Raw genomic sequence first — 12,251 nt, forward strand, 5'->3', positions numbered from 1 at the left:
TGGCACAGTCAGTGGGACTGGGTGCAGAAGGCCGTCATCCTCAAGAGAAAACACACTGCCAGCAATGGTGAGCCTCACTCACAGATTTATAGGCTACAAGCTGTCTCTGTTGCCGTTGTTGTGTATTAACAAAAAAGAAAGGGCGGGAAGGAAATGAAAATGTGGATCAGATGGGTTTTTTATTTTGAAGGCTGCTGATGCTGAGTTTAACCACTGGGGAGCGTCTGGGACTGGATAAAGTAGCTATAACAACCCCCTTGTTTAAACTCTATTATTCAGACTACTTTTCACTGGGATGTTATTATTAACTGCACAAAGCAACAGGTAATAATAATCTGAGGTCAAATTTAGTGATATCATCAGCACACACATATGCCCTCTGCGTCCACACAGCTGTTGCAGATTGGTTGCTTGGCTCTCTGCTGCTTTACATTGCAAATACACCCGTGTTTACATTTGCTCTGCACTGACAATGGTCACTATGGGTTACCTTGACTCACAACACAGGTAACCAATGAGATCTCGCAGCATGGGAGGGGAGGGAGGGGTGCGTGTGTTTGGGGGTGGGGGGGGGGAGGGTGCTCAGTTCTCTGGAAAAAAGAAAAGAGGAAGCGTGAACTGACAACGACTAGAAAAAGAAGAAAAAAAAATCACCATGATCTACGCTGATCTGTGATCTCACGTCTGCGTGACGCACTCTCTCTGGTGGCTAGACACTGACAGGAGGGAACTGATCCCACGCCTGTAAGCAGATGAAGGTTCTGTGTTTGCCAAAAGTAATGAGAACAATTTCCGTTTCCCTCTTGGATCTTGCAGGCAGCTGCTGCTCTGTCACATACAGGCACGAGCTGTAAACACAAAGGTAAGCAGACTGCTTCTTATTCCATACAACAGGCCTACTACTCTGTATAGTATAGAAAGGAGACACAGAAAAAAGACCAAAAGAAAAAAAGAACTAAATATAACAAAAGAAAATGTTAGAAGACGTTTGGGTGTATGACTGTATGCTGCATGACATGTGCTGAAGAGAAAGTGAAAGTACTTTTCAGAGAGTGTAGGGTTTTGAGCGCGGCTGTTTGACTCTCTATAAATGCTGTGCCAGAAAATGTAGATTAAAAGAAAGAAAGAAAGAAAGAAAGAAAGAAAGAAAGAAAGAAAGAAAGAAAGAAAATACCTTTCCAATGATTTACTTTCAGTGACGGCTAAACCACTCACGTTTGCACGCGAGAGAGATTGTAAAAACAGTATTGCGACCACCTCTGCTGTTCTCTGGCAGACCATATTTTACTGCATTCATTTAACAAGGCCTGGTTACCCCAAGCAACAAGAGGGGCTTATCAGCTGCTGCCTCTCTTACCATGCTGTTATCAGCCTGGCCTAGTTCACGCACACACATATATATAACACTGTTCCTTTCTGTCAAACACACCCGCACGCTTTCTATCTCAGTCTCTGACTCTCTCTCATGCGCACACACACGTAAACTGGGGAATGAATGTTATGGGGGGCTTATCAGTGTCCTTAGGGGCCTGGCAGCCACTTCACAGACTCAGATCCCAGTGCAGAGGCCACAGAGACAAACCTATGTGACCAGAGTGCTGATGAACACCACATACTGTGAGAGACTGCAGGCTGCAGGGCACGGTAACAATGAACGTATACATGTGGCAGCACAAAGGCAAGGCCCTGGTGGCTACTACTAAAAAAAAAATAAAGAGAGGAAGGGACAAATGTTTCTTTTAATGTGTTCTGTTGGGGTGTGACGAGTGAAACTTCACCGCCTTGTTTACTTCAATAGAACAGAAAATGCAAGCTGCAGTCTTCATGTTTTGTACTTTGCACTTGTATTCACTGGAACTACGCAAGCATGGCAACTTGCCATGCTGTATAACCAGAGCAGACTTGCAGGTTAGGACGTACAAAAAAGCCATTAGTTATGTTCATTATGCAGTTTAGCTTGGCTACAAAAGGCAAAAAAAAAAAAATGTAAAAAAAACTAATCATAGTAATAATAATTTGAAAATAAAACCATCTTGAAATATGTTAGAGAATGACTAATTCAACTCGCCATTAACTACATTGTATACTAAAATGTCCATTATCAAAAAAACATTAACTTACATCAACTATATTACTAATATATGTCATAATAGGACATTAAACTCTATTTATTCTGCTTAAAATGATATTAAACACAATGGAAATGTTATTTATAAATGGCATTATTTTAGACTGTTACTCTGTTATTCTGCTAATTTACAGTATAAAATTATAGCACCGAGTGCTACAAATGTCTGTTCAAAGTAATTGTTAATTTAGTCATCTTACAAGTCAACAGCACATGCTATGCAACCATTAGATGGCTTAGTGATCAAAGACACAGCAAGCTTCTAAGATAATATTGAAATGAGGCTTAATGCTATTGCAATTGTGTTTGCATAAAAAACTATCTGATAACAAAATTTGTATTGGTAACTTTGCCAAGACGTAACACTATAATAAAACAGGATACCACAGTCAAATCCAGACCTCAAAGTATCATATTATTGCTGTTCTCACACTGCAGGCTTACTTGTGGTTCCTACAGGTTTGATGTAATGAGCATTTCTTCTTCACTCACCTCTTTCCTCACCCTGAGATGAGTGCATTTAATCTAAAATTAATGCATTCAAATAATTAAAATATTATTAAACTCTGGCACTTTCCACCATAGTCTGTCTCTTGCGCTCTCTTTTCTCTTTCCCCTCATCCAGTTGTTCCAGATGGCTGCCCTTCATTGCCGGAGGTTTCTTCCTGTCAAAAGGGAGTTTTTTGTTTCCAGTGTTGCCAAGTGCTTGCCACTAGGGGGTTGTATGATTGCAGGGATTTCTTTCTAATGCTGTAGGGTCCTTAAATTACAGGACAGAGTGCCTTGAGGTGACTGTTGTTGTAATTTGCTCCTATATGAATAAACTTGGATTGAATTGAACTGAAATGAACTCAGGCACAGTCATTAAAAAGCCACAACAACATACCATGTATGATTTACTGTAGGAAAAACACAGTACTAAAATTTTTTTACAATTCACAGAGTGATACTGGTGATATTAATTTTTTGTTACTAAACTGCTGGTTCCAGCCCTAACATCAAGTGATGCATATTACATATGAACAAAAAAGGACTACTTTTCCTTGCTGACTTCTTCTTGAACTTCTCTTGGTTTTGGGAGTAAACTATCCCCCAGTTCGCTAATGTCCCACCTAAATCATTGAGTGCCAAGTGGCTGCAAACATCACAGGAAATCGAAAATGAGAGGACCACTGCTGGCAAAGACATGCTGGCAGTGGTTTGGCGCAGGAACTCAGGAAGCGGTGCCTCCTAACTGAGCTGTGCTTCCTGCGTGATAACTGACCCAAACATATTTTGCCTCTATCTCTCACACGCATACACCAAGACAAAGAAAACCCACACGTTCTCCATCTATTTAAAAAGGAAAAAGAAAAAAAAAAGGACCTGCGATACTATTTAGGTTACAGAGGATTTACAGGGTTAGAATGTTTAGAATGGATTATCTTTGAAGCCATTTGGTCACAGTGCCACAAAACCTAAATGTTGGGATGATCTTCAGAACAATGATGCTGAAGGTAAGTGACGGAGTGGCAACAGTGTTCGGAGCCCACGGTAGAATTTTGCAGGAGGAGGCAGCTGTACTGCTAAATTCGCTTAAAGGTTAACCGAAACTTGGGAATTATTAAACAGCGAGTACTGAAGAGAAGGGGTGGCATTAGAAGCAAAGGGAAGACAAAGGAATTCAAGGGAATTAACAATGTTGTGATGGCCAGATACAAGAGGAGGGACAGAAAAACAAGCAACTGGGAGAGAATGAGAGGGAGTAATGCAAAGGAGTTGAGTGGGGGGTTGCAATTTTGTGCTAAACGTCCCCTTCACGGTCATGTCGTGAGGAATGTGCACAAAATGGCCCTGAAAGCCAAAAGCTGAACATTGTGCAAAGACATGATGTTGTCACCCACCCAACCAACCCCCTCGACTCACACCGCACACACAGCCCAGACACACATTTCACTGCAAACGCTTCCTTCCTGTTGCTGGTTTAGCCCAGTTTAGAACACAGATAAGAGCAAAAGAATGAGACGTGTGACAGAGGGGGGAAGCAAATTACGATGTTCATTTCTCTGCATCTGAGACCAGAGACATTTCAAACACATAAATAAATAAATGTTCGGCAATGCCCAAAAAAGTAAAATTGTTCACAGCCTAATTTTAGCGTCTGCAGGTGTGGTCATGGTGTTTGTTTTTGACTCTAACAGCTCTTCAACTCCCCCACCTCACCCACATATTTTTGTGTGTGCCTCTCTGTTCTTCTCTGGCAGGTTCAGTCAGACCACAGGACAGTTTAGCACTTCCTCATTGAGAGCCGGTGCAGAGTGAGCGGGTGAGCGCTTCCTGTGACGCCTCTGCATCTCTGGTCAATAATTACACTCACATCACTCTACCACTACCAAGCCTCGCTGCATGGAAGGACGCAGGCTGCATCCCATCCAGGGGGAAGTTCTCTGACAAGTTATCTGCGTGTTCATCGGAAGGATTGTCTCCAGAAACGGGACCTGCCTTGATTCGACAACACATCAGACCTCTTCACTTCTTACCAGACTTCAAGGAGACGCTGTGATGCTATCCTCGCCCAGTTAAGAGTTTGTACGTGTGCTTTGGGACATTCAGCCATGCTGCAACAGTCAGAGCTCATCTTTGACTTTGCCAGTGACCACTTTAACATGTCACAGGTGAGTCAGAGCTAGACGGTGATGAACTTCTTTGTGTGGAATTGCTGGCAAACTTCTGATGTCGTCTAATTTCATGCCGTTTTTGTGTCCTGCAGCTGGGGGGTTTCACAGATTGCCCTGCGGTGATTGTAGAGCAGGTTCCACATTCACACCTGTTTTCATATACAGGTCTAGCGTGTGAACAGTCACAGGATCACCAGCAGCTGGTCAAAGGTCAGCACACACACACACACGAAGACATACGCACTCACTTCAGCCTTTCTTTACCTGTCAGGCTCACATTTCATGATAGAAGATCCCCTGTCGTCTGCGACACGGTGCAATTCTTTTTTTTTCTTTACAAAAAGAAAACGAAAGTTTCTATTCAAATTTTATTTAAAAAAATTAAAAGTAATTCGCGGTTTTGAAAAAAAAACAAAAACAGCCTTGCTTTGCACATGCGTATTCTGCCCCTCGCGCACATGGACCACCCTCCGCTGAAATTCAGGAAGTAAAAAAAGAAAACATTCCTGGCTTGTTCCTGGGGGGGAAACAACAGTTAAATGAATCATATTAGGATGTAGACGTGGTCAAAGCGAGCTACAGCACACATGCTATAGCTTGTTCCTCACACGAACATTTGAAAAGTAAGTGATATCGCCGTGTCGGGTTATATTTCCGTCAGTGTTCAGGTTGGAGGGAGCAGCTGAATCGACGCATGGCGAGGAGGAGGCTCGGTTAACTTTAGCTCACAGTAACAGCAGCACTTGTGGATAATTTACAGACACTTTACTTGAACGTTACAACCGTTTTGGGACAGCAGCCCATCTCGTATGTTTCTCTAAACGTGGCGGTTTGTTGTGACAGGCTGTGGGTTTGCTTCTCCCGACGGCAGAAAGTGTTTTCGAGTCCACGACAAAACAGCTGTTAGCTAGCAGATGTTTTCTAGCTCACTGCTTCTTCACGGGCAGCTCATCACACACACAAACAAGATGCGCATAAAAAAACACACACACGCAGATTCCCTTTTGATCATGTTTAGCCTCGAGGACATGCACGTGGGGAGATGTAAGCTGTTAGACAGCACAGCGTCGTTGTGAAGCTAACAAGCACCCGAATATGAGTCTGTCAGTGTTATTTACCTGGACGGAAAGCACTTGAGGTCAAACTGTTTGGAGTCGGTGACCGAGACTCTGTGTCATTGAGTTTACTCAAGAGCTGCACTTCACTAAGCTCTTTGTTGTCTGTAAGAATTCCAGCTTACTCTGTGCTCTTCCATCCGGCTGTGTTTTGGAGGCAAATATTCTTTGGACTTCTATTCTAGTTTTGTTTTTTTTAATTAATTATAGAATTGGCTTCATTTGCTACTGATGTGAACATTAATGAAAGTGAACTAATGCTGGAAGAGCTTGTAGCATCTGCATAATAATTAAATGTATTTGTGTTTTTCTTCTTCTTTTTTCATTCCCAAAAGAAGGGAAGTGTAAAACAGAGTGCAATTATTTGCTGTCACGTAAGCCTTTTTTTATTTAACTGAAATCAGCATAGCAAAAACAAGCCAGATGTTTGTTTTTATCCAGCCATCACACATAAGCAGCACATATAAACTATAAACTTTGTGTACTAAGTCATGACTTGGCTTGAGCATAAGCAGTACTTATATGTACCCATGCTGCATTCTGCTCATTAAATATATTTTACCCTGCAAAAGGAAGCAAATGAATAAATACATATAAACATCATCAAAATTATTCACATCAGTACAGCTCAATAAATAGCTTATATTTGGATAACCAAATGCGAATTACGCAGTTCGAAATGTTGTCTTTCATAATTTACCCTCAAAATTAGATATACATCTATTATATATAGCATATATAACCATCACTCATGCATTAAAAATCTCTGTAAACATTCTGCGAGTGTTTAGAATTCACTCTAAATGTTATTGTTGTTTTTTTTATTTGTTTGGAAAATGAAATTTGATAAAGGATTTCAGCAGTTTGATGCCTGTGTTGTATTTTAAAATGTATTCAGATGTTTTAATGGATGGTGGGTCTGGACTGCAGACGGGCCTGTTTAACAGCCACCCTCTTTTACTAGTGATCCACGCTGTTGTAACATGTGAAGAACATTGTCTGGATTGTCTCGGTGAAACAAAAATTGTTAGTCATCATGTTGTCCTTCAAAACCTGTTTATCTGACTCAGCGTTAGTGATGCCCTTGCAGATGTGCTGGTTTTTGTTGTCATGTCACAGAGGTGACTGTAGCTCAGAAGGTAGTTTTCCACTAATTGGAAGGTTGACAGTTTGATTCCTGGCTGCTCCAGTCTGGTTGCCAAAGTACCCTTGTGCAAGATACTGAACCTGAAGTTGTTGTCTGTCCAGCTAAGTATGAATGCGTGTGAATGTTAGACAGAATGCACTTTGCCATAGAAAAAAATACTTGTGTGAATGAGACATGTATGTATAAAGTGCTCTACTAGAGTAAAAAAGCCCTATGTAGGAGTAAGCTTGAACCAGAGAGCGGAAGCCTTTCTAAAATTTGCTAATATGTTGAGGGTTTTTATATATAAATATATATATATATATATATGCATGGTGGTTTTAACCTTTGTGGCTAGAAAGCAGTTGAGTTTACTGACAACAGTTTCAAGTGTCCAAAAGCACATGTTTCGACTTCTACCACAGAACTGTCCAGTCTGTTTTTAATGCCGTGATGTTCATATTCATTTATGCCAAATTTCTAAACGTTATAATTGTTGCTAAACTTTGCCTGTTTAGTTTTATCTCAATAACGTTTTTGATGCCTCTCCCAACAATAAGAAAAAAAAACCCTAATAGTTTGTAAATAGAAACTACATCTGCAGTTACTAAGGAGAACCTGGAAACGCTGTTTAGTAGCTCACTGTTATATAGTTGTAACTATTTACATTGGACACACTCCAATTTTACATCAACAAAAACAAGTTTTACTCTTTGATAATTCTTTGTGGTTGTTATTTTTTGTAGTGGAGCCATGTGAAAGTGGGGAGGAAGAGACCATGGAGACGCTTGTCTCTCCTGACTCGTTACTCAACATGGAGTGTGCTGACACCCTCTCCCTGGAACACTACTGTAAGCACGGCTGTGTTCACCTCGAGCATGCTGTTTCCTGATTATTTTGGTGCAAGATTTTATTTTTAGGCATTACAGTGCTGCTGTTTTTTTTTAGCAAATCTGTTTCTGAACCCCTGCAGCGCAGACCTTCTTACCATCGCTTGGCGATGTCATCACTACTCCTGTTGTGGGGGAGGAGCTTGTGGGAACTGTCAATCAGTCAGAGTGGTCGTCGTTGCACAGAAACAAGCCTGCGTCGCAGCTGCGGTCCAAAAAGAAAAGTCAGTAACTTTCCTGCTCAGCTTCTTGTACGGCTAGAATTTCGAGGGTAAAATGTTTGTGACTGACTTTGGACTGCTTGTGTGTGCAGGCAGGAAACCTCGACATCGAAGAGCAGAGTCTCCCACGCCAGAAATTACAGTAAAGAAGGACAAATACAACAAAGGTATTGTCAAACAGAGCAAGACCTTGTTCCCTATAAAGCCACAGCACAAGTCACCTGACTGCACCTGAAATGATATAAATGTGTGTGCACCTCACCCCTACCAAGTTCTGCAAGTAAAATTATGCAACTGTGCTTGTTTTGGGGAAGCGTGCTATGAAAGTAGGTCTTCACCAAAGTGATTTAACCCAAATCTCATCTGTTGTTTTTCTTTTTCGTTCATGCGCTTTAGGCGGAAACACCCTTTACCTGTGGCAGTTCCTGATGGAGTTGCTGCAAGATAGACAAGTCTGCCCTCGTTACATCAAATGGACTAATCCTCAAGCGGGGATCTTCAAGCTGGTCAACTCAAAAGCAGTGGCCAGGCTGTGGGGCAAACACAAAAACAAACCAGATATGAATTATGAGACAATGGGCAGAGCACTCAGGTACAACACGGCAGCTCCCAGATAGAATTGTAATGTTCTTTGAAATTTCTCTCTCTGTAATTTGAAAAAATAAATAAATAATAATAATAATAATGAACAATCATAGATGTCAAAAGTGCCTTTTAAGGTCATTTATGCTAATTTTCCTACATTTTAACTCGGGGGGTTTTATTAAGCACAACTTGAAAGCAAAGACATAAACAGCCATTAATACGTTTCCTAGCTTTGGCTTTGTACAAGTAATGGCACATTTAAGAGTGTGAAGTAATCATTCAGTTTACAATGTTTAACAAATTTATTAGAATACCACTAAATTAGCAGTATTGTTAATTAGCAAAATTATTTTTTAATGTTTGTGTTTTAATGTTAGTCTATGAGCACACACAAGCATTAAAGCATTAAAAATGATATTTTTAATGCTGAAATACAATAATTGTTGTTAGTCATGAATTTTCAACAGAGCACAATGTTGTTACTTTTTGATTAAGATGCCAAATAATGCTTATTTACTTACATTCCTGAACATAAATAATAGTTTTAGTGCTTGAGCAATATGCCTGATTCGTTCCCGGCTTCTCAGAAAAGTCCGGTGTGTTGCCCCAAATTTGGGTATAAAAAGGTGAATTGAGTTTGCTGTTTGTCTAACACGTAACAATATCATTTGTAGTTTTAAACAAACTTTTGGCAGATTTCAAAATATTTGTGTTTTCTTGTTTTTATGACAGGTCTAATAAATAGTAGTGCTTAATAAAATCAAATGGAAGCTTATTGTACAGTCTACTCGAGTTTGATCCTGCTTGTCAGTACTAATTTAACCTTTTTTCATTTTTAAACCAGTTTAACTCATTTAACTTTTAATTTATGCATGTAAATGCAACTGTTTATCCAGTCTAGGCTAGTAAGAAAGGGGCAGGTATGGAACCTAATGACAGTACACCAAGAAAACGGTATTCTGTATTCAGTAAGACAGGATTAAAATGCATCGATAAAAAGTCAAAAATATATTTTTGACAAAAAACAAAAGGGTTTTTTTGTCATTTTAATTTGAGATTTTACAAATGAGACGTGAATAATTAAAAACTGTAGCAGGTTTGAAAGCTGTCGGTTTCTGCTTTTTCCATGCAGGTACTACTACCAGAGAGGCATACTGAATAAGGTTGAAGGCCAGCGCCTCGTTTACCAGTTCACCTCTCTCCCCAAAGACATGATTTACATCACCGATGGAGATGGCATCAAAGAGGAAGACGACGAGGACCACGATGACAACAGCGTCAACGACGAAGGCTTGAGCGACGACTCTGACAGTACCGTATCGTCTAGTGACCATTCAGCGGAGGAGCAGGAAGATTCTCAGCCACCGCCAAAGAAATCGTCCCCCGTCTCCGGCCGCACTCCCGCTTCACAGCGCACCAGGCCCGCTCCCAGGCCCTCAGCTCAGCGCGACACCGTCCTGCGTCCCACCAGCTCCAGTTTGATCCAGGAACAGCATCTGCCTATCGTGTCGGCTGAGATGCTACGCACGCTCCAGAACCTGCAAAAGGTCCAGTCTCTCAAACCCGCCGGTCATGCGTCAGTCTTCAAAACGGCTCAGCTGATGGGGAGTCTGTGCGAGCGGCAGGCCGCTGCCTCTGCCGAGGTAGCCATAGGGAGAAAAGGTGCGCCGGAGATGCCCGAGAAAAAGTCGCACCCAGGACCAAAAACTCCACAGCTTATGCCTCTGATTAGCTCTGACCAATACAAATAACAGGTGCCCACTTTCTATTGAACACACAGATGCCTGTACACTCCACTGACTCAGGACCACTTACAGGGCTGCACTTTGCTATGACAATGCTGATTTAAAAACAAAGGGACTTTTGATGTAGAATATTATTTTAGATCATAAGTACAGATCAGTGCTTTCTCGCAGCGCTGACAGGAACCAAAATCTCACAGCAGTTTACCTTCTCAGCTTTGAAATCTGATCATTTCGCCTTATTGTCATTCTGTGTAGCCCTTTGTTAAACCAACACCAAAGACAGACATGCACTGGAATCTCTGGCCTCTCTGCACTGCCTGCAGACACTTTCTCTGCTTGCACTTCAGCTCCAGTGTCCTGGAAGCAATTATCTTATCACCACACTGTGCCCTTCGTCTCTGCCTTTTGCTCTCACTTTCTCCTACGTTGTTTAGTTTTGTGTCTTTATGCTATCACGTGCTGAAGCATTCCTTTGCCTTAAAAGTGGCTTTGCACTAATGTTTACCTCTGCTGTATATTTCTTCTGAAGTGCCTGAAGATGTCAGTCCATCCTATTCCTGGTAATCATAAGGGAAAACATTCCATATTGTTATTGTTATTATTATTGTTGTTGTTTTTTAAGATTGCTGCCTTTTTTTGTCTGCATTGTGAAATGTTGAAAACAAGGGATCACTGTTATTTTTTTCAAAGTAGTACTTTAGCACTTGCGCTGTTTATTATTTGTTCATCGACACCATTGGACTCTTTTTTTCTATTTTCTTCATGACAATCACCAGTGAAGTGGCCTTGTAGCCACCCTGCCTCCTGTAAAATGACAGTGCTACTATTTAGCTTTTCCCTTGTGCACTAGCTATCCATATATGAGTGCATATATTAAACTCAGAATCCTCTATCTGTATGCGTCTATTACGCACTGTAGGGCCTCAACATTAAAACCACTGTGCTGGCTGAAGTGAACATTGGTCATTTCATTACAGTGCAATGTTTGGCTGGCATTCACGTGGGTTTAGCATCGAGCTCAGCGTTGCAGAAGGCGCCAGCAGCGGCATCTCTGCACAAAGCAGACCTACATATTACCAGGCTGGTGGTTTTAATGTTTTGGCTGATCTTTGTGTACTGTATACCTGTGAAAGCGCCTGACTTGTTCTTTTGATGCCATTTTTTTTCCTTCCCTCAGGTTTATAAAGCATTTTTGTGCTGCACATATTATGTACTCTATGCAAGAAGTAAAAGTGAAATTGTTAGTTTATTATTTTCTCTTTGGCCGGTCTTAGCGTAGGCTCACGAAGCTGGCTTACAAACTTCACCTCACTCCAAATTAAAAAAAAAAAAAAACGACTGAAAGTTAGGCTGGCTTTTTGAGAGGCTAAACTTGGCAAAGAGATGCTTATAAAGTAACTGTGCCTGCAGGGAACTCTTATGCAGAACTATTTTCCCTTTGTTAAACCATGTTTGTTTGTTTTGGGGTTTTTTGCCCCTTGCTTTTCAGTGTGTGTCCTGGTAATGTCTTACCTTAATAGATTTGTAAGCTTGTAGCAGAGTGAGCTCTGCTACAAGCTCCCTCCATGGAGCTTGTTTTTTTTTATGCTGTATTGTGTTTGCTTTCATGCAGTCCAGTGATGTTAAAGCTAATCGTCTATTATATGAAATAAATTTACATTTGTCATTGTGTGAAATCCATCATTGTTCCTTTGAAAGACTCGGAGCATCAGTAGACATGATGAGTGTATATGTCACATTTGAGCAGTGCGTTCGACTGCTGCTTTATTAGTAAAGGCCTAATG

The 12,251-nt window shown here is 41.0% G+C and overlaps 1 protein-coding gene across 3 annotated transcripts; it reads left to right on the forward strand.

Annotated features, from left to right (window-relative positions):
• The first annotated feature begins 606 nt into the window (after positions 1–606).
• Positions 607–12,143, forward strand: LOC101476294 (ETS-related transcription factor Elf-1). Of its 3 annotated transcripts, none has more exons than XM_004567226.4 (8): positions 607–862; positions 4,372–4,782; positions 4,878–4,995; positions 7,773–7,877; positions 8,000–8,140; positions 8,230–8,304; positions 8,534–8,729; positions 9,855–12,143. In XM_004567226.4, exons 2-8 carry the CDS (start codon positions 4,723–4,725, stop codon positions 10,471–10,473), a joined length of 1,314 nt encoding a protein of 437 aa, XP_004567283.1. In that variant the 5' UTR covers positions 607–862; positions 4,372–4,722; the 3' UTR covers positions 10,474–12,143. The 3 variants fall into 3 exon arrangements, with proteins under 3 accessions (XP_004567283.1, XP_076732687.1, XP_004567284.1); XM_076876572.1 differs by lacking the exon at positions 607–862 and adding an exon at positions 2,237–3,624; XM_004567227.5 differs by lacking the exons at positions 607–862; positions 4,372–4,782; positions 4,878–4,995 and adding an exon at positions 5,228–5,408.
• Positions 12,144–12,251: the final 108 nt, after the last annotated feature.

The sequence above is a fragment of the Maylandia zebra genome, linkage group LG18 (genome assembly GCF_041146795.1).
Source record: "Maylandia zebra isolate NMK-2024a linkage group LG18, Mzebra_GT3a, whole genome shotgun sequence".
Classification (NCBI taxonomy): Eukaryota; Metazoa; Chordata; class Actinopteri; order Cichliformes; family Cichlidae; genus Maylandia; species Maylandia zebra.